A 17,725-nucleotide genomic window follows, 5' to 3' on the forward strand; every position below is an offset into this window, starting at 1 on the left:
TCCTATTAGCTTATGGATTTGAGAATCATTCCTTGGATTCCATTGTGCTCTGGATGGAAGCGGTGTGATGAGGTGATAGATAACAGAATTATAACTTACCACTTCACTTAGCAACAGATATTTATGCCATAGGGTTTTTTTTTTATGGTTAGGTGTGAGAAAAATGTTTCTTACTGCAAAGTAGATTTTTAGTCAATTTCTTGGTCAAAAGGCTGTGCAGTGAGGGATGTTCGCATTAATATGTCTTGTGTTAAGAAAGACACTTTGGACAATCTTGAAATACTGACCGAAGGCAATGTAACAGCAGACGCATGGACTTTTGATACTGCTAAACTCTCTGTATATGGGTGCGGTGGGGTGTGGTTAGTTATACCAATTCCTTTTATGGGTAAATTTGGTTCTTATCAGTAGGAAATGAGACTGGGCTTTCCAGTCTGTTTTCTGTGTCAAAGGGGAAATGGTTCACAAGCTCCTTGTTTATGATTGTAACCCGAGGTGTTGGGGATTTAGCTTAGTGGTAGAGCTCTTGCCTTGCAAGCACAAGGCTCTGGGTTCTATCCTCAGCTGGTTTGTGTTGGGGGGAGAGAAGTTAAATAATTGTAGTAACCCGATATCTAGAGCTGGAGAAGAGTGGAGTGAAGGGAACCTTTCACTCTTGCAAGCAACAAGGGAACTCAACCTGCAGAAGGGTTGTGAAAGCCTCAGCTTGCATCAGTGTTACCTGTGTGGCTTGCTAGACAGGAAGTTTCCTTGATCTTTCCCATCTCAGGATGGCTCTTCTTGTCTGGTTGGAAATCAGGAATTTCTAGTTTACTGAGAGCAACTGATTGTTTCCCAACTTGCTTCATCTAGATGCTACTCAGAGAAAAGCTCCAAATCATCACACACTAGGACTTGGGCTAGGGAGAAACCAGTGCCACAAAGGCAGCAGGGTATGCTGCTTCTCATCACTCTGACTGCAGTGTTGGAAAATATGTCAAACAAGGCTGTAAAGTCTTATTTACTTGCTATCCCATCTCATTTCCTCATCTTTGCCCTGTACACGCTAGCTTCACCCCTTCAGGATAGACCCTGTTTGTCCTCAGCTCTTTAGAATGCTATCTGCTGTAATTCTGCAAAAGTCCATTTCCCATAGCGAAATCAACTGTTTTAGGATATTCTTGGAATCTACTCCTGCTTTTATTTGAGCAAAGGAAGTTTAGTCCAGTGGCTAAGACTGCCTGGATTGAAATGCTTCTGAATTATCAACTAGCTGGGTGTCCTTTAAGGGGCACTTTATGTTCTAGGTTTGTTGTCTTTAAGATGGGATAATAAAAGCATCTATCCTATGTCTGCTAATATATTCACTCCTCACAGTTCCCAAACCTGTGTGTGTGTGTGTTTGTGGGGAGGGGGGTGACAGATGTAAAACACCCAAAACAGTGGAAAGAACCTGGTAAAACCATTTAAGTGTTATGTACTATCCATTGTGTTTAGACCACTGGGCCATTTGTCTGGCCCTAACTGCTTGATGTAAAGGGTTTTACTCTTGGATTTAGGGAAATGAAGAGTATTTGCTCCTTTACTCGTTAAAAACTATTGGCTTCTTTACAGACAGATAAAGATATAAATGCTCTACAGAAAACCATAACCAATCAGTACACAGACTTGTGAGTCCAGTTCCATCAGATACACCTACAAAACATGCCCATGGGAACACAGTGGAAGAAGGGGCAAAAGCCAGCCAATCAGGGGATTTCTGTAATATCATGTCTCCTACTAACATAAAAGGCTATACTTGTAAAGAAGTCTCACCAACATGACCACCCAAATGTGAGTTGAATAAAGAAGACACCATGAAGCCTAAGGAAAAGCCTACGAGGCCTCAACCCTACACAAAGAACTATAGACAACCGGGGGGAATTGGTTGTCCAGTGCCAAGTGATCAGCACTGAAAAGAAACACACAAGTGACGTTATAGGGACTCAACAGGTCATATTTAGGAATGTATCTGCATATCCAAATACATATATGCATATAATAATAATTGATTAAAAATGAATTTGAAAGAGAGCAGGGAAGGGCATATGGGAAAGTTTGGGGGGGGGAAGAGAAGGGAGAAACTAATTAAAATGCAATGTCAAAAAATTAAAATGCAATGTCAAAAAGAAAATAATGATAAAACGGCATAGCGGTGAGGTGAAAGAAATTGCGGAAAAAGTGTCACAGCACAAACATTATTCGTAAGTGAAGCGGAGCCTTTTATAGCCACATGGAAAAGTGAATTCGGAAGATTCCTGTTTCATACAGTTTGGCAGCTACTCCTAATAACATGTTTCGATTCATTCATTCATTCATTCATTCATTCATTCTCTCGCTCACTCAGACAAGGTCTTGTTACATAGCTCTGGCAGACTTGGAACTCATTATGAAGACCAAACTGCTTTGAATTTGAGATGTTCCTCTTGCCAACGTGTCTTGCTTGCTGGGATCACAGGCTTGAGCCACCACACCTTGCATACTTCTTGAAGCATCTGAAGAGATGTTTTATCACTGACAACATTTTATCAGCTCCACAGGTAAGTCACTTCATCCTTATCAGATTGTCTCCTCAGGACCTCTGAGGTGGTGGTGATCTTTGCATTTTTCCAGGTAAACGTTGATTTAAGAGTGAATACCTTTGTCTAAGGGAATGCCTTGATAAGCTTATTGGTGACCTAAAAGGAGGTTTCAAAGGAACACGAATAGAAATAGATAAGGAAACTAAGGTACAGGTCGCCCCCTCACCATTTTCCCTGGGGGATGCTGTGCAGTCTAGTGGGGAAAAGTCAACAATGGGTTTATCCAGTGGTAGACCCTGTGTCTGCAATACGTACCTGCCAGGCTAGGGGTGCTCACTGTGCGATAGTGGTATGAAAGACGCAAGCTTAACCAGCATCTTTCTGGTTGGATTTAAGGCCTGCTTTGCACTAGAGAATTCATATCTGATGCTGTAAACCCCATCAAAAGCCCCTGGCTCTGGAAAGTATAGGCCCTGGGGGAAGCTGCTACTGTTGTTTTGTTAAATGGACATGTTGTCAAACTGCCTCATAAATATTTATGTTTATAACCATAAATTAGTGCTGATGTCAGCCTTGGTTAGAGAAGTTTCTGTTTGTAGTGGGAGATAGTTACTGCTGAGATGTGCTAAGAATAAGTGAGTGTTGAGTGCTTAGCTTTTAACAGTACATCTCTATCAGTCCTCCAAAATTCAGATGATGTCAAAGAAGAAGTGGAAAGATGTGAAGAGCTGGAGGCTGGGAAGGAGAGCTGTGAAATGGAGTCTTTGGATATGGTATGACTGTTGAACTCATGAACTCACAGCAACCGTGGTTGTCAGCACAAGACTTGAACAAGATGGGGCCAATCAAGAGTCCATCATGGATTGGAAAGGGACTCACAATGCCCCTCCTTCTGTGGCGTGCGGTTGGTAGGCCACCCTCTCCGATCTGTTGTTGCCAGAAGAGGAATAATTATTTGATTCAGTATTGTAGGCTCTAGTAAGTTGTCCTTGCTCAAGTAAATAAGCCTCCACCCATGTTCATATAAGCAACTCAAATTGAACTCAGTAGGTCAGAAAACAAGCAAGTAAGCAAGCAAACAAACAAAAGATGAATGTAAGCAAAAGGGAAACCTGTTGAGAAGCAGTGCTTTAGCAGTATTTGAGGGAAAGAGAGAACATAATGGGACAAAATGTCAGAAACACGTTAAATACAAGCATGAAAGTACCTGTATTAGGGTGCCTGCATTAGTTCCTTTACTGTTGACGTGATAACAATCAGTTACCAAAAGTAACTTGTAGACAGAAGTCTTTACTTTGCTTTAGAGTTTCAGAGAAATAAGAGTGTACCGTGGTGGGGAAGCAGGTCAGGCAGTTGCAGGAGCAGAGAGGCTAGAGGCCACATCTCATCTGCAAACATGATATAGAAACCTGGCAATGAGATGAAGCTAACTCTCAAAGTCCAACCCCAGTGATTTATTCTTCAACTAAACTCCATGCTTTAAAAGTTTCATGACCACCCCAAACAGTGCCACCGAAGTAGTCAAATATATGAGCCAATGGAAATGTCTCATTCAATCCACTACAGTGTCAAATAATCATTATATATCTATAATACAATGATATAATATATAAATAACCATGGACTTGTGTGTGTGTGTGTGTGTGTGTGTATGTGCAAAGCACCATAGAATCAAAGGAAAATAGAGAAAACAACAGAAATATGGAACCTCAGTAGAAAAGATTAAAGAAAAGTGAAGAAACCCCTGACCAAGCTCTTGAGAGTAGCAGAAGCTAGCTATTCAACTGTCCCCATAATTGACTGTGCAGATTGTAGGGTTTTCAAAGGTGTTCTTACTATTGTAAGATTTTGTTTCGTTGTTTTGCTTTCTGGTGCCCAATACCTACTCTCATTTCTCTAAACTCCCAGTGAGACCTGTTATTACCCCCACCCCCTTTCCCCTGTAGGATAGTTTTGTAGGGCCCAGACTATGGAAGACTGTACCTTTGACTACATACACACACACACATACACACACACACACACACACACACACACACACACACACAAGTTCTGGAATTCCAGGTGCTAAATATCCGGGAGGCATAGGACAGGTTAAGGAAAGATTGGGAGCACAATGGAAAGCTGCTTCCTGGTGGTCCTGCAGCTAGGAAGGCCACCTCCCTTCTCCTTCCCTGATTAATCAACCACATATAGTGGCCAAGTACTTCAAGTCATACACTTACCATATAATTTATATATATTATCCCATGTTCCACAAGAAACACCAGGTGGAGACTATTATTATGCCTTGAGATGGATAAGAAAGCAGAGGCAAAGTCATACTAATTCTCTAGTTAAAGATCTCACAGCTCAGGAGACCCAGGCTGGCAGAATCAGTGTGAGAAAAAGCCTGCCCAGATGTCAGAGGCAGTGTGACACCCTTGGAACCTTGAGGATGGGGGTAGACGATGACCTATTTGTGTCTGAGGGCAGAAAAGTTGAACCTTGGGTGGGATGGGCTTCAAGTTGGATCCAGATGAATACATATACTGTGTGTATCCAGGGAGCCAGGCAGGGAGAATGACTGCTGGCCAAGGACATCATCCTCAGGAAGCTCTTTCCAGACTTTGCCTGTTACTGGGTTATGGTGTCATTGGAAAAACAACTCCATTTAAAGCATGTTCAGTGAGGAAATACTTAATCAGCAAACAAGAGGGGGTTCTTTACAGAAGAACCTTGGGAAGCTTTATAATTTCTTTCATTTAAATATTTATACTCAAACAGCTATGGGTCTGATTATTGCACAGAAACTTAGTCAAAGTCAATATTTCCTTTTGTCTTCTTTACAAAGTTTTTAATCCATCCTCAAGGCATTGTTAATCATAAGTTTTTGACCATGATGGTTAAACATTAACCCTGCATTGTATTTTTTTCCTGTATGGTAGACCTTTGACCCAAGCAAATGCAATCAGTTTACAGGTAGATAAAGCAATTCAAAATGACTTCAAAACAATTGAAAAGGAAAAGAAATGAATAAAAATCAATATATTGAAAAATGAAAATATTTCTAGTTCATACCCCCTTTCCCTCCCCTCATATACATATGTCATATATATATATTTTTATATATATGTATATATGTGTGTGTGTGTGTGGTGATGGGAATCAAAATGCTAGACAAGTACTCTACTAATTGACCGATATACCAGGGACGTTTTCTGGTCTAAGGGATATCTTTAAAATTCTCCCTAGCCTGAGCTGTAGAACTCAGTAATTAATATATATGTGTGTGTGTGTATGTGTGAAAATATATTATATTATATTATATTATATTATATTATATTATATACACATGTATATGATGATATCTAGGTGTTTTGGAATGGAACAAAAGTAGAAAGAAACTTCCTTCTAGGAAATAGCTTTCTGTCAGAACAAAATAAAATTTAACACTATGGCTAAAAGTTATCTTCCATTCACCAGCTTCCTTTACACTGGGACAAACTCAAATACATTTAATTTATAAATATTCAGTATAAAATAGAAGGATCATAAAATGGCCTAAATAAAAAATACACAGCATTTCTATGCAGAAGATTATGAACATTTACTAGATTCTATAAAATGATTGCTTGGCATCTTAGCTCATTCTTGGTTTAGAAGACTAAAAAGTCTGAAGAAGTCAGCTGTTTATGCGAACATCGGTGGAATTAGAAACTTTGAACTTTGGTTGCACAGCTTAGGCCAGGGAGAACTATAACGATGTCTCCTAGACAAGAAAACTTCCTTGGGATGTAGGCCAGTTGGTAGTTATAAGGGGGGGGGGGGGTTGTAGGCCAGTTGGTAGTTATTGGGGAGGATGTAGGTCAGTTGGTAGTTATAAGGGGGGGGGTTGTAGGCCAGTTGATAGTTATTGGGGAGGATGTAGGTCAGTTGGTAGTTGGTAGTTATTGCTTAGTGTCTTGATCCTCATCACCACATGGAACTAAATATGTGATCTGCTTGTCTGTACTCTCAACTGTTGAGGTTACAGATAAACATAGGCATGTTTTTAACATGGATTCTGGGGATTCACACTCAAGTCCTCTTTCTTGGCAAGTGTTCTTACTGACAGAACAACCTCCCCAGCCCAGATTCCAACATTTTATTCCAGTCAAAGGGCCTCAGCCGGTATCAGTAGGCTCATATTTATGTCACCATTTACTAGCTCTCTGACTGGGAAGAAGTTATTTAAATTCTATGGGTCTCAATTTACTTGTCTATAAAATGTGATAATAATAGACCCATTTCATGGACTTGTTATGACCATGAATTGAGATAATACATATACAGAATTTAACAGTATGTCTAATGTGTAGAAGTCAAACAATAAATGAGAGCCACTATAATTAGTGTGGTGTTTGTGGCAATGGTGATGATTTTAGTCTAGTTCACCCATCTCTTACCTTTGACCCTTGGTTTCTGTTGAATATGACAAAAGATCTCAAATATCAATTTACCATCTCGTCATTTCAATTGGACTATTGAGTATCCTGAACCAGTAGATAGTCAATGGTTCTGAAACTCAAAGTTATGAGCCTAGATTTGAGATGGCAGTGTCAAATGTCTTGTGTGACATTGCTAGTGGTATCATCCTAGACAGATGGTCTCTGAGGCAGGCCATCCACTGTACTTTCTTGGGGTGAAATCTCCCCGACCACTTCTAGTTTTGTGAAGCTGGTTATGAACTTTTCTATTGACTTTTGTGGTGTGACTAAAACTATGTCAGTGAATTACTTTTCTAGTTTGCTAGCTGGTGTCCACTCCTCTGGAGGAACAAGTGCATGGTTTCTTTTTTCTGGGGATAAGGTCTCATATAGTCAAGGTTAGCTTTGAGCTTGAGAATGAACTTAAACTTCTGAACCTCCTGTGTCCACCTCCTGAGTTCTGGGATTAGAGGCATATAGCACTACTTTCTGGTGATGGGAATCAGACTCAGGACTTCCTGCATGGTAGGCAAGAACTCAGCTATTTGAGTTTTATCCATAGATTCTGTTAACAGCTTCTTGAAACTTGATTTCCATTAAAGCACATGACTTCTTTATTTCTATCCAGATACTCCTCAGTCTCATGTTCCTATGATGTCTCTGCCAAACTTTTATTTTTTTCTCCCTCCACCATCTTTCTGTTTCTCTCTGTCTTGTTTCAAGAGAAGTGCTCCTTATGTAGCCTAGGCTAGCCTCAAATTTTCATCTCCCAAGTGCTGGGTTGATCTCTTAAATAATTTTATCTTATCCTGTTTTTCCATTCCCTTCTTATACTTATGCCCATCCCATCACAATCTTCCCTTGATGGAGTTTATCCATGTCAAAATCTTTATCTACTTTGACTATAAACAGTGCCTTTTACGTTTTGTTAACTTCCTGAGCCTCATAAGTGTCCCACTTTTTTTCAGAATGGTATATTTTAATTGGAAAAATGGGTTTTTAAAAGAATAATTTTGGAAGGTCTCTATAACTGATTGAAATATTTAGATCTGATGCAGGTTACTCACGGACATCACATTGGTACTACACAAGCACACTGACCCAAGATTAGACCTTAGCATGAGAATCTGATCTGAGCACCGCAATGCATGGCTGTAATCCCATTGCTAGCGAGGTGGAGGCACCAGGATCCTTGGGACGTTTTGGCCAGCTAGACTGATGGAAGGAATTCCAGGTTCAGTGAGAAACTTTATAAAATCATAAGGTGGAAAAGTGATTAAAGAAAACATTCTGGCCTCTACATGTAGAAGCACACACATGCGTGCACACTTGCACATACACATACACACATAAGAACATGTACACACATACCACACACACACACACACACACAAATCCACATTCCTTGCCTATTATTTTAAGAATCTGACTCAGTAAGTCTGTGGTGGACCAAGGAAACTGATACCTTCCAGAACACAAACCTTTGAACTTCTGTTTCTGGTAAACACTGGCTGAGGCATACAAAAGGAACAAATGAACTGAGGCTATCCCATAGAAAAGGAACAAATGAACTGAGGCTATCCCATACAAAAGGAACAAAATGGACTGGTTTGCTTTGTTCTAATGACAAGACTTTCTCATGCTCACTTAAATTCTTATTTTTCTACTTTATTCATATGCATTTTTGCATATTCATAGTTTGTCCATTGGTTCCCTTAAGAACATTCTAAATAAATGTGTTATGTGCACATATGTTTTATCCACCTAGAATCATGTCTATACAGGACATATAAACAATGACTTAGAGTGCGGAAAATTTTATGTACTCAATCCCAGTAAAGTACCTATCAGATGATATTTTGTGGGAGGACCATTACTTTCTTTTTCGTCTTTGGACCCCTCATCAATTCTCAGTCAGCATCTTCCATTCAAAGGAACACTGCGTTCTTGGGGTCTGATAGCACTGCATACAGAACGGCAGGCAATCAAGCCTGTTTAGTTCATATTCGACTCTCACCTCTTGATCCTTGTTCCCATTTGGGAGGTAATTGGGAAGGGCAGGGAGGTCCATTCTGCTGACTATCCTCTTCAAGAGAGCCAACCAATGGAGCTTTGCTCAAGTTGCTCCTTTTTAAACAATTTTCTCTCAAGTAGAGATCAAACTGCCGTGGTCAAGTGCAGACGAGTTGGGCAGGGAAGTGGAGCTCCTTCTACATTGTCATAGCTTAAATACTGCATGCTGGTAGAACAGCTACATGGCCATCTTAAGCCAGAACACCTGGTGCCACATGCACAGAGTGCAGTATCCGTTCCTGCATGCTTGAGAATGGCACAGTGCTCTGCACCACATCCTGAACTCTCGAGACACAACTGACAGTGCAAAACCAGCCTTGTCTACAGAAGAAGACCCTAGCCACCTGCCACCCATACTCAGCCTCTCCTTTCCCTCCTCTTAGTCCCTAATCTAAAAGAGAGGCACTCTGACTACTTGTATGGTTTGAGTTCTCAGATTATCCTAAATAAGTATGTCTGTGCTAATAGCTGGCTTCTGTTCCTTGACTCACATATATGGTATCCTAATTCATAGATCTATTCATAAACATTTGCAGTCTAGAATCAGCATGCAAGACTAGAAAGATACATCTCTCTTTTAGGAAGTAAATATGTAGTGACTGATACAGCTACAGAAGCCATGTTCAACAGTAACATGATAGAATGTGGGGCTCATTCTTTGTTTCTCTTTCTCACTGCGGTCTCCTTTGTGTTCAGAGCTGCTTGTCATGTAGCTATCAATACGGCATGCTGCTCTACTGACTTTTTAACTTACCGTCAACCTACATGTGTATTCTGTTAATGCTATAGGAAAGAGAAGTGTGTGCATTGTGTGTAATGTGTGTGATGTGTGTGTGTGTGTGTGTGTGTAAGATCACTATCAGGGACAGAAGAAGATTATTGCAAAGCACAGAAAATGAATCATCAGTGTTACGATGATTGATGTTTAACAATTGACACTGAGGAAATTAGAGACCATTAGAGACAAATCGCTTATTCAGAATGTTTTGATTTGTGTGGTGTAAATTCTTGAGTGTCTTTCTGCTTCTAGGTTTAACTAATGTCTCAAGACACTTACTGGTACAAGACTGCACCGAAGGCTGCTCTTCTTCTGACTTCTTCTGAGTGCTTCACATCTCTGAAGTGATCTCTCGAGCTTCTTCCTGTGACAGAGTGACACAAACAGCATCACTGTCCTTCCCTACCGTGCTGGGTTACTGTCTCCCTTCTCTATAAGACGTGGGGCTTGTGCTATAGCTATAGCTTCCCACTCCCCACTGCATGTCAGTCTTTTCCTCACCGGCTTCTTCATTACCCTCTGGCAAGACTAGAGCAGTTCCAGAGTCATAGAGAGGAGACACTGAGTGTCTGTTGAGAGAAGTTGTTCCTACCTTGACCAATTTCCCCTTCAGCTCATTTTGCCCTCTTCCCTGTTATATATCCAGCTTACCCTCTTTCTAGAGTTTTCCATTCCTCATGCAATCTAGCTCCAAACTAGATGTCAGCCTCCAGTAAAGGACATACTCTCATCTTTTGTAATCTCAGAAACATTTATAGTGAGGAAGACAAATTGATTTGTCTCCCTTACTCTGTGCGTGTGTACGTGTGTTTAAACATGTGTGCCTTAGGCCAGAAACTGATGCTAGGTAGTTTTCTCCCACATATCCCAGTCTACCTTGAACTCCTGAAACACTGAAATTCTATGCCTAAATATGCATGTGACCACATATTCCTTTTATTTTATTTTATACATAGACTCCCTTTCTGTTTGCCAGTAGTGTCTTCATCATCACGCACAGTTTCTCTTTCCTGCTCATTCTGCTTTCTTTACATTTTATAGCAGCATTTTGGATACAATAGATGATTATTCATCAGTTCTAGACACACGGTGGAATAGCACTGTCTGATGACTTGCAACATATTGAGCCCATTCCAATCTGAATCTGGCTCTGAGAGTGGAATCTGGGCGTTCACAAGCTCAGCATTTTTTTTAGATTCATGTTCCCTGACCTATGACATTGCGGGAGGGTTGTCTGCTACCAATTGATTGCAGAAGCATCATAGCATAATGATAATTGGAGGCCAGTCACTAATTGAGGCTATGACATAGAGGGTGGATGCTTTAATGAGAGTAGTTTCTTTTGTTTAATGGTAATCACTCTTAATTCATTTGCACAAAAGAAACCATAGTTAACACAACTGTAAAGTGGAGAAGTGTGCTCTTAATGGAACTTCTTCTAAAAGTATTCCCAGATTATTTCTTTTTCCATTGCATATATATTCTATACATTATATTGTGCATATCTATTATGTATAGTATTATTATATCTATAACTATAAGGACCTCATTTACCTTATTAATGAGAATAGAAATAGAACTGCATAAAATATTTATTTCTAATGAATGTCTTGCTATTATATGGCACAATTAAGAATATTAAAGATTTTAAGTGTCATCTTCAATTGAAATTCACCAAGAGAGTTGCATAATTTAGACATATGAGTGTCTTAGCCTATCAAGTACTTCAACATCAAATTCTGAAAATGCTTAACTTGAAAGAGTTAATTTAGAACATTGCGAACATAAAATACCTCTAGCTCAAGAAATAGTACTAAATCCACACAAAAATTATGTATAAAGTTGGTCCTTATAATGAGTAAATGTTAGGAATGACTTAAATGCTCAGTTAAATCAGTTGTGATGCATTTACATGAAGGAAATCATGCTTCACTTAAGCAGTTTGAATTAAGTGTGGGCGCTAAATGGAGGGGGCCCTAATTGCCCTTGGATGGGTGCTGACATTTCTTTTCTTAGGCCTGACAACTGTTTTGATAATAATTTGAAGTGATCATTTTTATTTTATGTATAATTAATTAGTAATCTCTGTAAGAACCCTTAAGAAGTCATTCCTAGTAATTTTCACAAATAATTTATTTCTAAATTTAATAACTTTTTACACAGACAGTTTCCAAGTTCAATGGAATTGAAGGGCCTTTCTCTCTAGGTAGTGAGAATATATTCTCACCTTCAAAGGCAGCATTTAATAATGTGATGCTTAATACAGAAGAAGACCAACTGACAGTAAGTTATAATTAAAAATAGATTTTCACTATTCAACTTTGAAGGTCACCAGAGAAAATTAATGCTTTTTTGTTTGTTTGTTTCTGTATCATACTGAAATCAAAAGACTCAGGATGCTGGTTTCAATAGCTCGGACGTCCTTTTTCCTTTGTTTATATGTTTTCCCCATAGGATTGCAGCCAATATTTCCTCCACTACAGAATCTGGCTTTTTCCACTCATGTATAGCTTTATCAGTACAGTATTCCTACAGGTCTAGTCTTAGAATAAATGAGCTCACCTGGGAGATACCTTAGAGTTGCTTAAAATAGTAACTGTTTGAAGGTCTTGAGTTTTTGTCTTAAGTAGTTCTCCCTTTAAGTTGACCCCATGTAATCAATTTCTCTGAAATGTGTTGCCCTGTCTCCTTAGGACTTACTGTTTAGGTCATCGAGATGCCTTCTTGATGTACCTTAAGCTAATGATTAAAGAAATACATGCACCATGTGAGGCTTTACATGTTAAGCTTTCTCTTTATGACAGTAAGTTTGTGGTAAATGAAAGATTATGCAATATTTGCATAATAAATTAGACTCTGAATTATGATCTTAGGATCTGCTACTTACCTTGTTTGTAAGTGATAAGATCTTTACTATTTTGTAGTGTCCTTTTTTATCCTTTAAACTTTTATGCGATCTCCAAAAAGTGGACTATTTTTGGATTCATGAGATTTCCAGTTCTTTTCTCCTTAAATGATACTCCTTCTTAGCAGAGCACAAAGCCTGTTATGTGAATCTTTCAGTATTTGTCCAGTGGGTTCATCTGTTTGCACAACTGTAGGTAGCTTCAACAAATAAGGAGATGAAATAAAAGGTACTACTTTGGTGGTGGGCAGACACTGTCTATTTGTTTTTTAGGACAAAATCTCCTTTATCCCAGGCTGTCCTTTAACTTTCTAAACAGCCAGAGATAACCATGAATATCTGACCCCCTCCTCCACCTCCTGAGTGCTGAGATTACAGGCATGCACCACCACTCCTGGCTTACGTGGTGCTGGGGAATGAACCCATGGCCTAAGCTGTATGTCCAGTACACTTTACACATTTGTTCAGGAACACAGGGATGTGGTTTACTTTCCCAAAGTTCTGTCCATTTGCTAAAAGGAGCCCTTGTTGGTCTATTGGAAACACGAACTGAAATGTCTGCTATGGCTCTTGATTTATAGCAATCGCCCAGAAAATGTGAACCTAGTTCATCCTCATACCTAACACCGAATAACTGGCAATATTTGTCATTCTCCCCCAGCTTCTGTCACTGCTGTCAAAAACAACTGAGACTGAACAACTTGAATTAAAACAGAAGAAAAGACACTAAAGTCCCCACTGCAAGAGTCGTTGGTGTTTACAAAACCTGAATGCTGTGACATCATTACACCAGCCCTCTAGGTCAGCTTCCGTATTACTTGTAATACACAATTAGGGAGAATGGAATGATTTCATGTGATTAGTGGGGTAGATTTTAGTTGTTCTGCAGGGGGAGGGGCTAACAATACAAGAATAAAGTTTCCAGTGTAACAAAAAGAAAGCAATAAGGAAACTATGTTCTTGTTACTTTATTATTATTATTTTGTCTTTATGAGGTTGATCTACTTTGGGATAGTCCTTGTGATGTCTAGAGGACTGACTCCTTGGAGACAGAAAATAACAGGAGATAAACATAATGCGCTGGGGGCATCAGCTGGAATGTCATCTCTCCGGCAAAGCTGTAGAGCTTCATGGCACAGGCTATACCTGAATGCTTTGATGGGGAGATAACTCCAGATGGAAGCGATTGCACAAGCATACGTCCTCTGATTTGCCAATGCACCCAACAAGGCATCTTTTCTTTTCTTTTTCTTTTTTTTTTTTTGCATGGGGTTTATGCACAATTTCTGTTTGCACCCGGGGGGCAAGGCAGGTTAATAAGGCCAAGAAGGAGCGGAGGCTGTGGGAGGACATAATAACTGGGAGGACTTCACAGCCTCTACCTGGGGGGAAAGGGAGGAGGGCTGAGGATGGAGGGTGTTGTCTTCTGCTTCTGACTATGTGTTAAGTGGCAGGAGAAATTTTGAAAGCTGCTGTGAGGAGGAGCCAGTGGCTGGGCATGGGGTGTTTTGTGCCTCACTCTCCCCACTTGTAGGAAACCTCTCTACATCCAAAGGTAGTTGGACTGGAAGGAGGGAGAGCGGCCAAGGAAGAAGGCCATTCCATCGCTCCTCCTCCTCTTACTTATCTCTTGTCTCCTGACTCTCTTCCAAAGCCACCCCAGCTGTGCCAACGTGGCCGCAGAGCATCTTGACAAGTAGCAGCCTTTGCCTGGCCTCTCTGTGCGCTCCGGCCACCCTAGTAGCTGTTCACCATCCCCGGCCATTGGGACCTCTTCTGATGGCTGTGGCCTTCGCTGCCCCAGGGAGCACCTTCTCTATGCAGCTCCTTTTCTCTCTCCTGGTGAGTAACCTCCAAGGATTAGGGAAGTAGGCATGCTCTCACCTGCTTCCTCCTGCCAGTTGGGTCTTGAAAGTGAGTCTTGGCAGGAAGGAAAGGCAAGGAGGATAGAGACGGGGGAAAAAAAAACCTGATGTGAGAACAATTTGGAGAAGAGTCGAGGGGCTTGGGACCTTGGATGGGAGGGGATAAGCTTTCTCTTCCAGCTCCAGTACCTACGTCCTAATGTCTTTCAAGGGAAACCCTCATTCAGGTTTCTGTGTCCCCCCGCCCCCAAGGAGTGGTGAAATACCTTTTTGGAACTTGGTCCAAATGTTTCTGAGATTTGTTTTAGATACTAGGCATATATAAAGCTCATGCATTTAACATGTTATTCTACTGAGCAGCAAAAAGAGAAGAGAATTCTTGGTGCAGCTGTGAATTACTCAAGATGTTCTTAGTTCACTAAGGAAGCCTTAAAAGATGGATAGAATGTTTCACGTGAGGTTGTAGTTCAACTCAGCAAGAGGAAAGTGTCAGTCACTGGAATAGCCATGAAGCTGTCTTCCACTTGGGTTGTGGTCACTTTGACCTGTTTACAAGATGCTGCTATGTTTGCTTTTGATGGGGAAAGTTTCTTTAAGCTCCATCTAGAAATTTTGCACTGTGGTTCCTGTGTTTTTTTTTTTGAGTTTTTATTTTACCAAAAATACTTTATTTGTAAATTATGTTTTCAGAATTTGGGGATTTTCATGATGAGCACATACATTTTCTTCATATGAATAATTTATAGTGCAGGTTTGATGATCCACTTCCATGCTATGACTACCTGGAGAACACACAGAAACCACTGGAGTTAGCATTGCTTAAGTAAAATGTGGTTAAAACCAGTTCCTTTTTGCTTTTGGTTCTGGTCCCTGTCTGGCCCCTTATCCCTTGGCTCATCCTTTGCCCTTTCACCCTTGACTCCTATATTGACTGGGAAGATCACAGCTCCTTTCAAGCCATTTAGACCCCAATTTCACTTGGAGGCAGAGGGACGACTGGTTTTCTGGAGACTTCCATTATTTCTGTCTAAAGAAGATACATTTATGAGGAGGGGTTCTTAAGAGAGGGAGGAACTAAAATGAGGATAGGTTTGGAAATGTAGATTTATCCTATAAAATATATGCACACGGATATTTGCATATATAAATGTATATGTTTGTGCATCCCTTTCTAATTATGAAGGGCTTTTCTCACATTGCACCTGTAGACAATTGCCTACCTAGACTTTATCCCCAGCAAGACTGGAGGCATGGTCTAGTGTAATTCTTGGCATTAGAGATGACTATATTTTTAAAAGTCAAATGAATAAGAAGGTCTCTTGTTTTCATATGTGGTTATTTAAATTGTAGCTGTATGCAAGTGTGACCTATACAATGGCAGCTTGCCACATATATGCCTACCAGAGTTGTAAAACAGATTCACAACCTGTTTTAAGCCGCTATGATACACCTAGTAGACTTGAGTTGAGGAAGAAGGATACAGCATCCTTAATATGAACATTAACCGTTTTGTTAATCCTTATGCAAATATTGAGTCCTGTAACTTTAGAACTTGGTCTTTGAGCAAAACTGATCACAAATTGATCTGTGTGATACTAGAAAATCTAAACTGTGGTCTTTTTTTATGACCATGAAATTATTTTAATAAAGAGGAAAGTGGATAAATATAAAGTGACACAGAAGAAATAAAAATGTTTTATAGAATTCTACAAGCTCATAACTTTTACTCATTTTTTTTAAAAAATATAATTTGTCTGTGTGCCATGGAATTCCTATAACAATAGCTGTGTCTTGAATATTATTAAAATTCAGAGAGTTCTGTTAATTTAAAACATGTAGCTAGGTGATTTGAAAACAGATTTTGAAGTTTTTTTTCTTTTCTAAGACAGTCTGAGCAGTGAGTGGATTTAATGACAGTAGATTGATTCTAAGTATTATTTTTATGAGCCTCAAAAATGTTTCAATGATTTCTCATTTCCTCAACAATAACCTCAAAGAGCAAAAATAATAATAAAAAGCGGTTGGAGAGTTAGTGCATCAATGCATATAGAGTTCTAGAATTCAGTTCTTTCTCAAGCTGAAGGCCTGTGCAGTTTGTGGGCAGTCATGCAGGCAATACTTTGATGGTGTATAAATCTGATGGTGTATAACACATTTTGCTGCAATTCTATAATAGTATTGTAGTCCTAAGAACTAGTCACTTAATTTTTTCACTGATACTAAATGACCCTGGAAATCCTAAAGACTGTACCAAATCACTTCAAAATGAATGTGAAAAAAGTAGAGGATTAAAAGGTTTGTTTCTAAAATTACTAATAATTTTATTGACAAGACAAAATTGTAATGTAAAAAAATGTGATCCTGCATGATACTTGAATTTGTTCTTTTTTTTTTTTTTTAAAGGTTCTGGTGTTATTTTGCAATGCCTGTCAAAAAATTTCTCTTCAAGTTCCCGCTCATCTTAAGGCTGAAACACTTGTAGGCAAAGGTGAGACTCCGTCATGGGAACTGGACAGTTGTTACTTACTGCGATTACTTTTTGGCTGCCCTTAGAAGCCTTGGCACGGAAGTTATGTAATTGCTGCTCGGCGTTGAAACTTGTCATACACTGGAAAGCAGCTCCCTTTTCATTTATGGTAGTTGACAGTAGCCAAACTACCAAATTTGGTTTTGTATCTTTCTTGCTAGAAAAATTAGCAAACATCACAGAATGAAGAAAATCTTTTTGGTTTCAACACAGGAAAGCATTGAAACCAGAAGCTTATCTCAGATCAGCTCTTCAGGCACCAGAACGCCTGTGTCAGGTTTCTTGACTGATGAAACATGAAACAAATCGCAAAGTTGAAACGCTCCATATAAAATCTGCACTTGTGGTCGAGAGCAATGAGTACATATTTACTGAGAATTTATATGGTCTATTCCACAGACTAACTTGTGAAAGTCAAACAAGATTTTAGTGCATTTTGCTGTCACAGCCATCAGTATGCAATAAGTACTGAGCTTACCAAACTCAGAAAGATTTTATGTGAAGAGTATTTGCATTATTAATGAGAAATATTACACAAGAACTTACTAGGTTTCTCACCTGTTGCAGCATAACTTTTATCTTATTGCCA

At 39.6% G+C, this 17,725-nt stretch overlaps 1 protein-coding gene across 1 annotated transcript in view; it reads left to right on the top strand.

Annotated features, from left to right (window-relative positions):
- The first annotated feature begins 14,523 nt into the window (after positions 1–14,523).
- The window catches only part of LOC121441886 (desmocollin-1-like), a 28,929-nt gene continuing 25,727 nt past the window's right edge, over positions 14,524–17,725 (top strand). The window contains exons 1-2 of the mRNA XM_041643227.1: positions 14,524–14,586; positions 17,013–17,097. Of these exons, the coding sequence (XP_041499161.1) occupies positions 14,524–14,586; positions 17,013–17,097 (148 nt within the window). The remainder of the gene's footprint in view (positions 14,587–17,012; positions 17,098–17,725) is intronic.

The sequence above is a fragment of the Microtus oregoni genome, unplaced genomic scaffold, assembly GCF_018167655.1.
Source record: "Microtus oregoni isolate MIOR12 unplaced genomic scaffold, Mior012 000082F_ref0000272, whole genome shotgun sequence".
Classification (NCBI taxonomy): Eukaryota; Metazoa; Chordata; class Mammalia; order Rodentia; family Cricetidae; genus Microtus; species Microtus oregoni.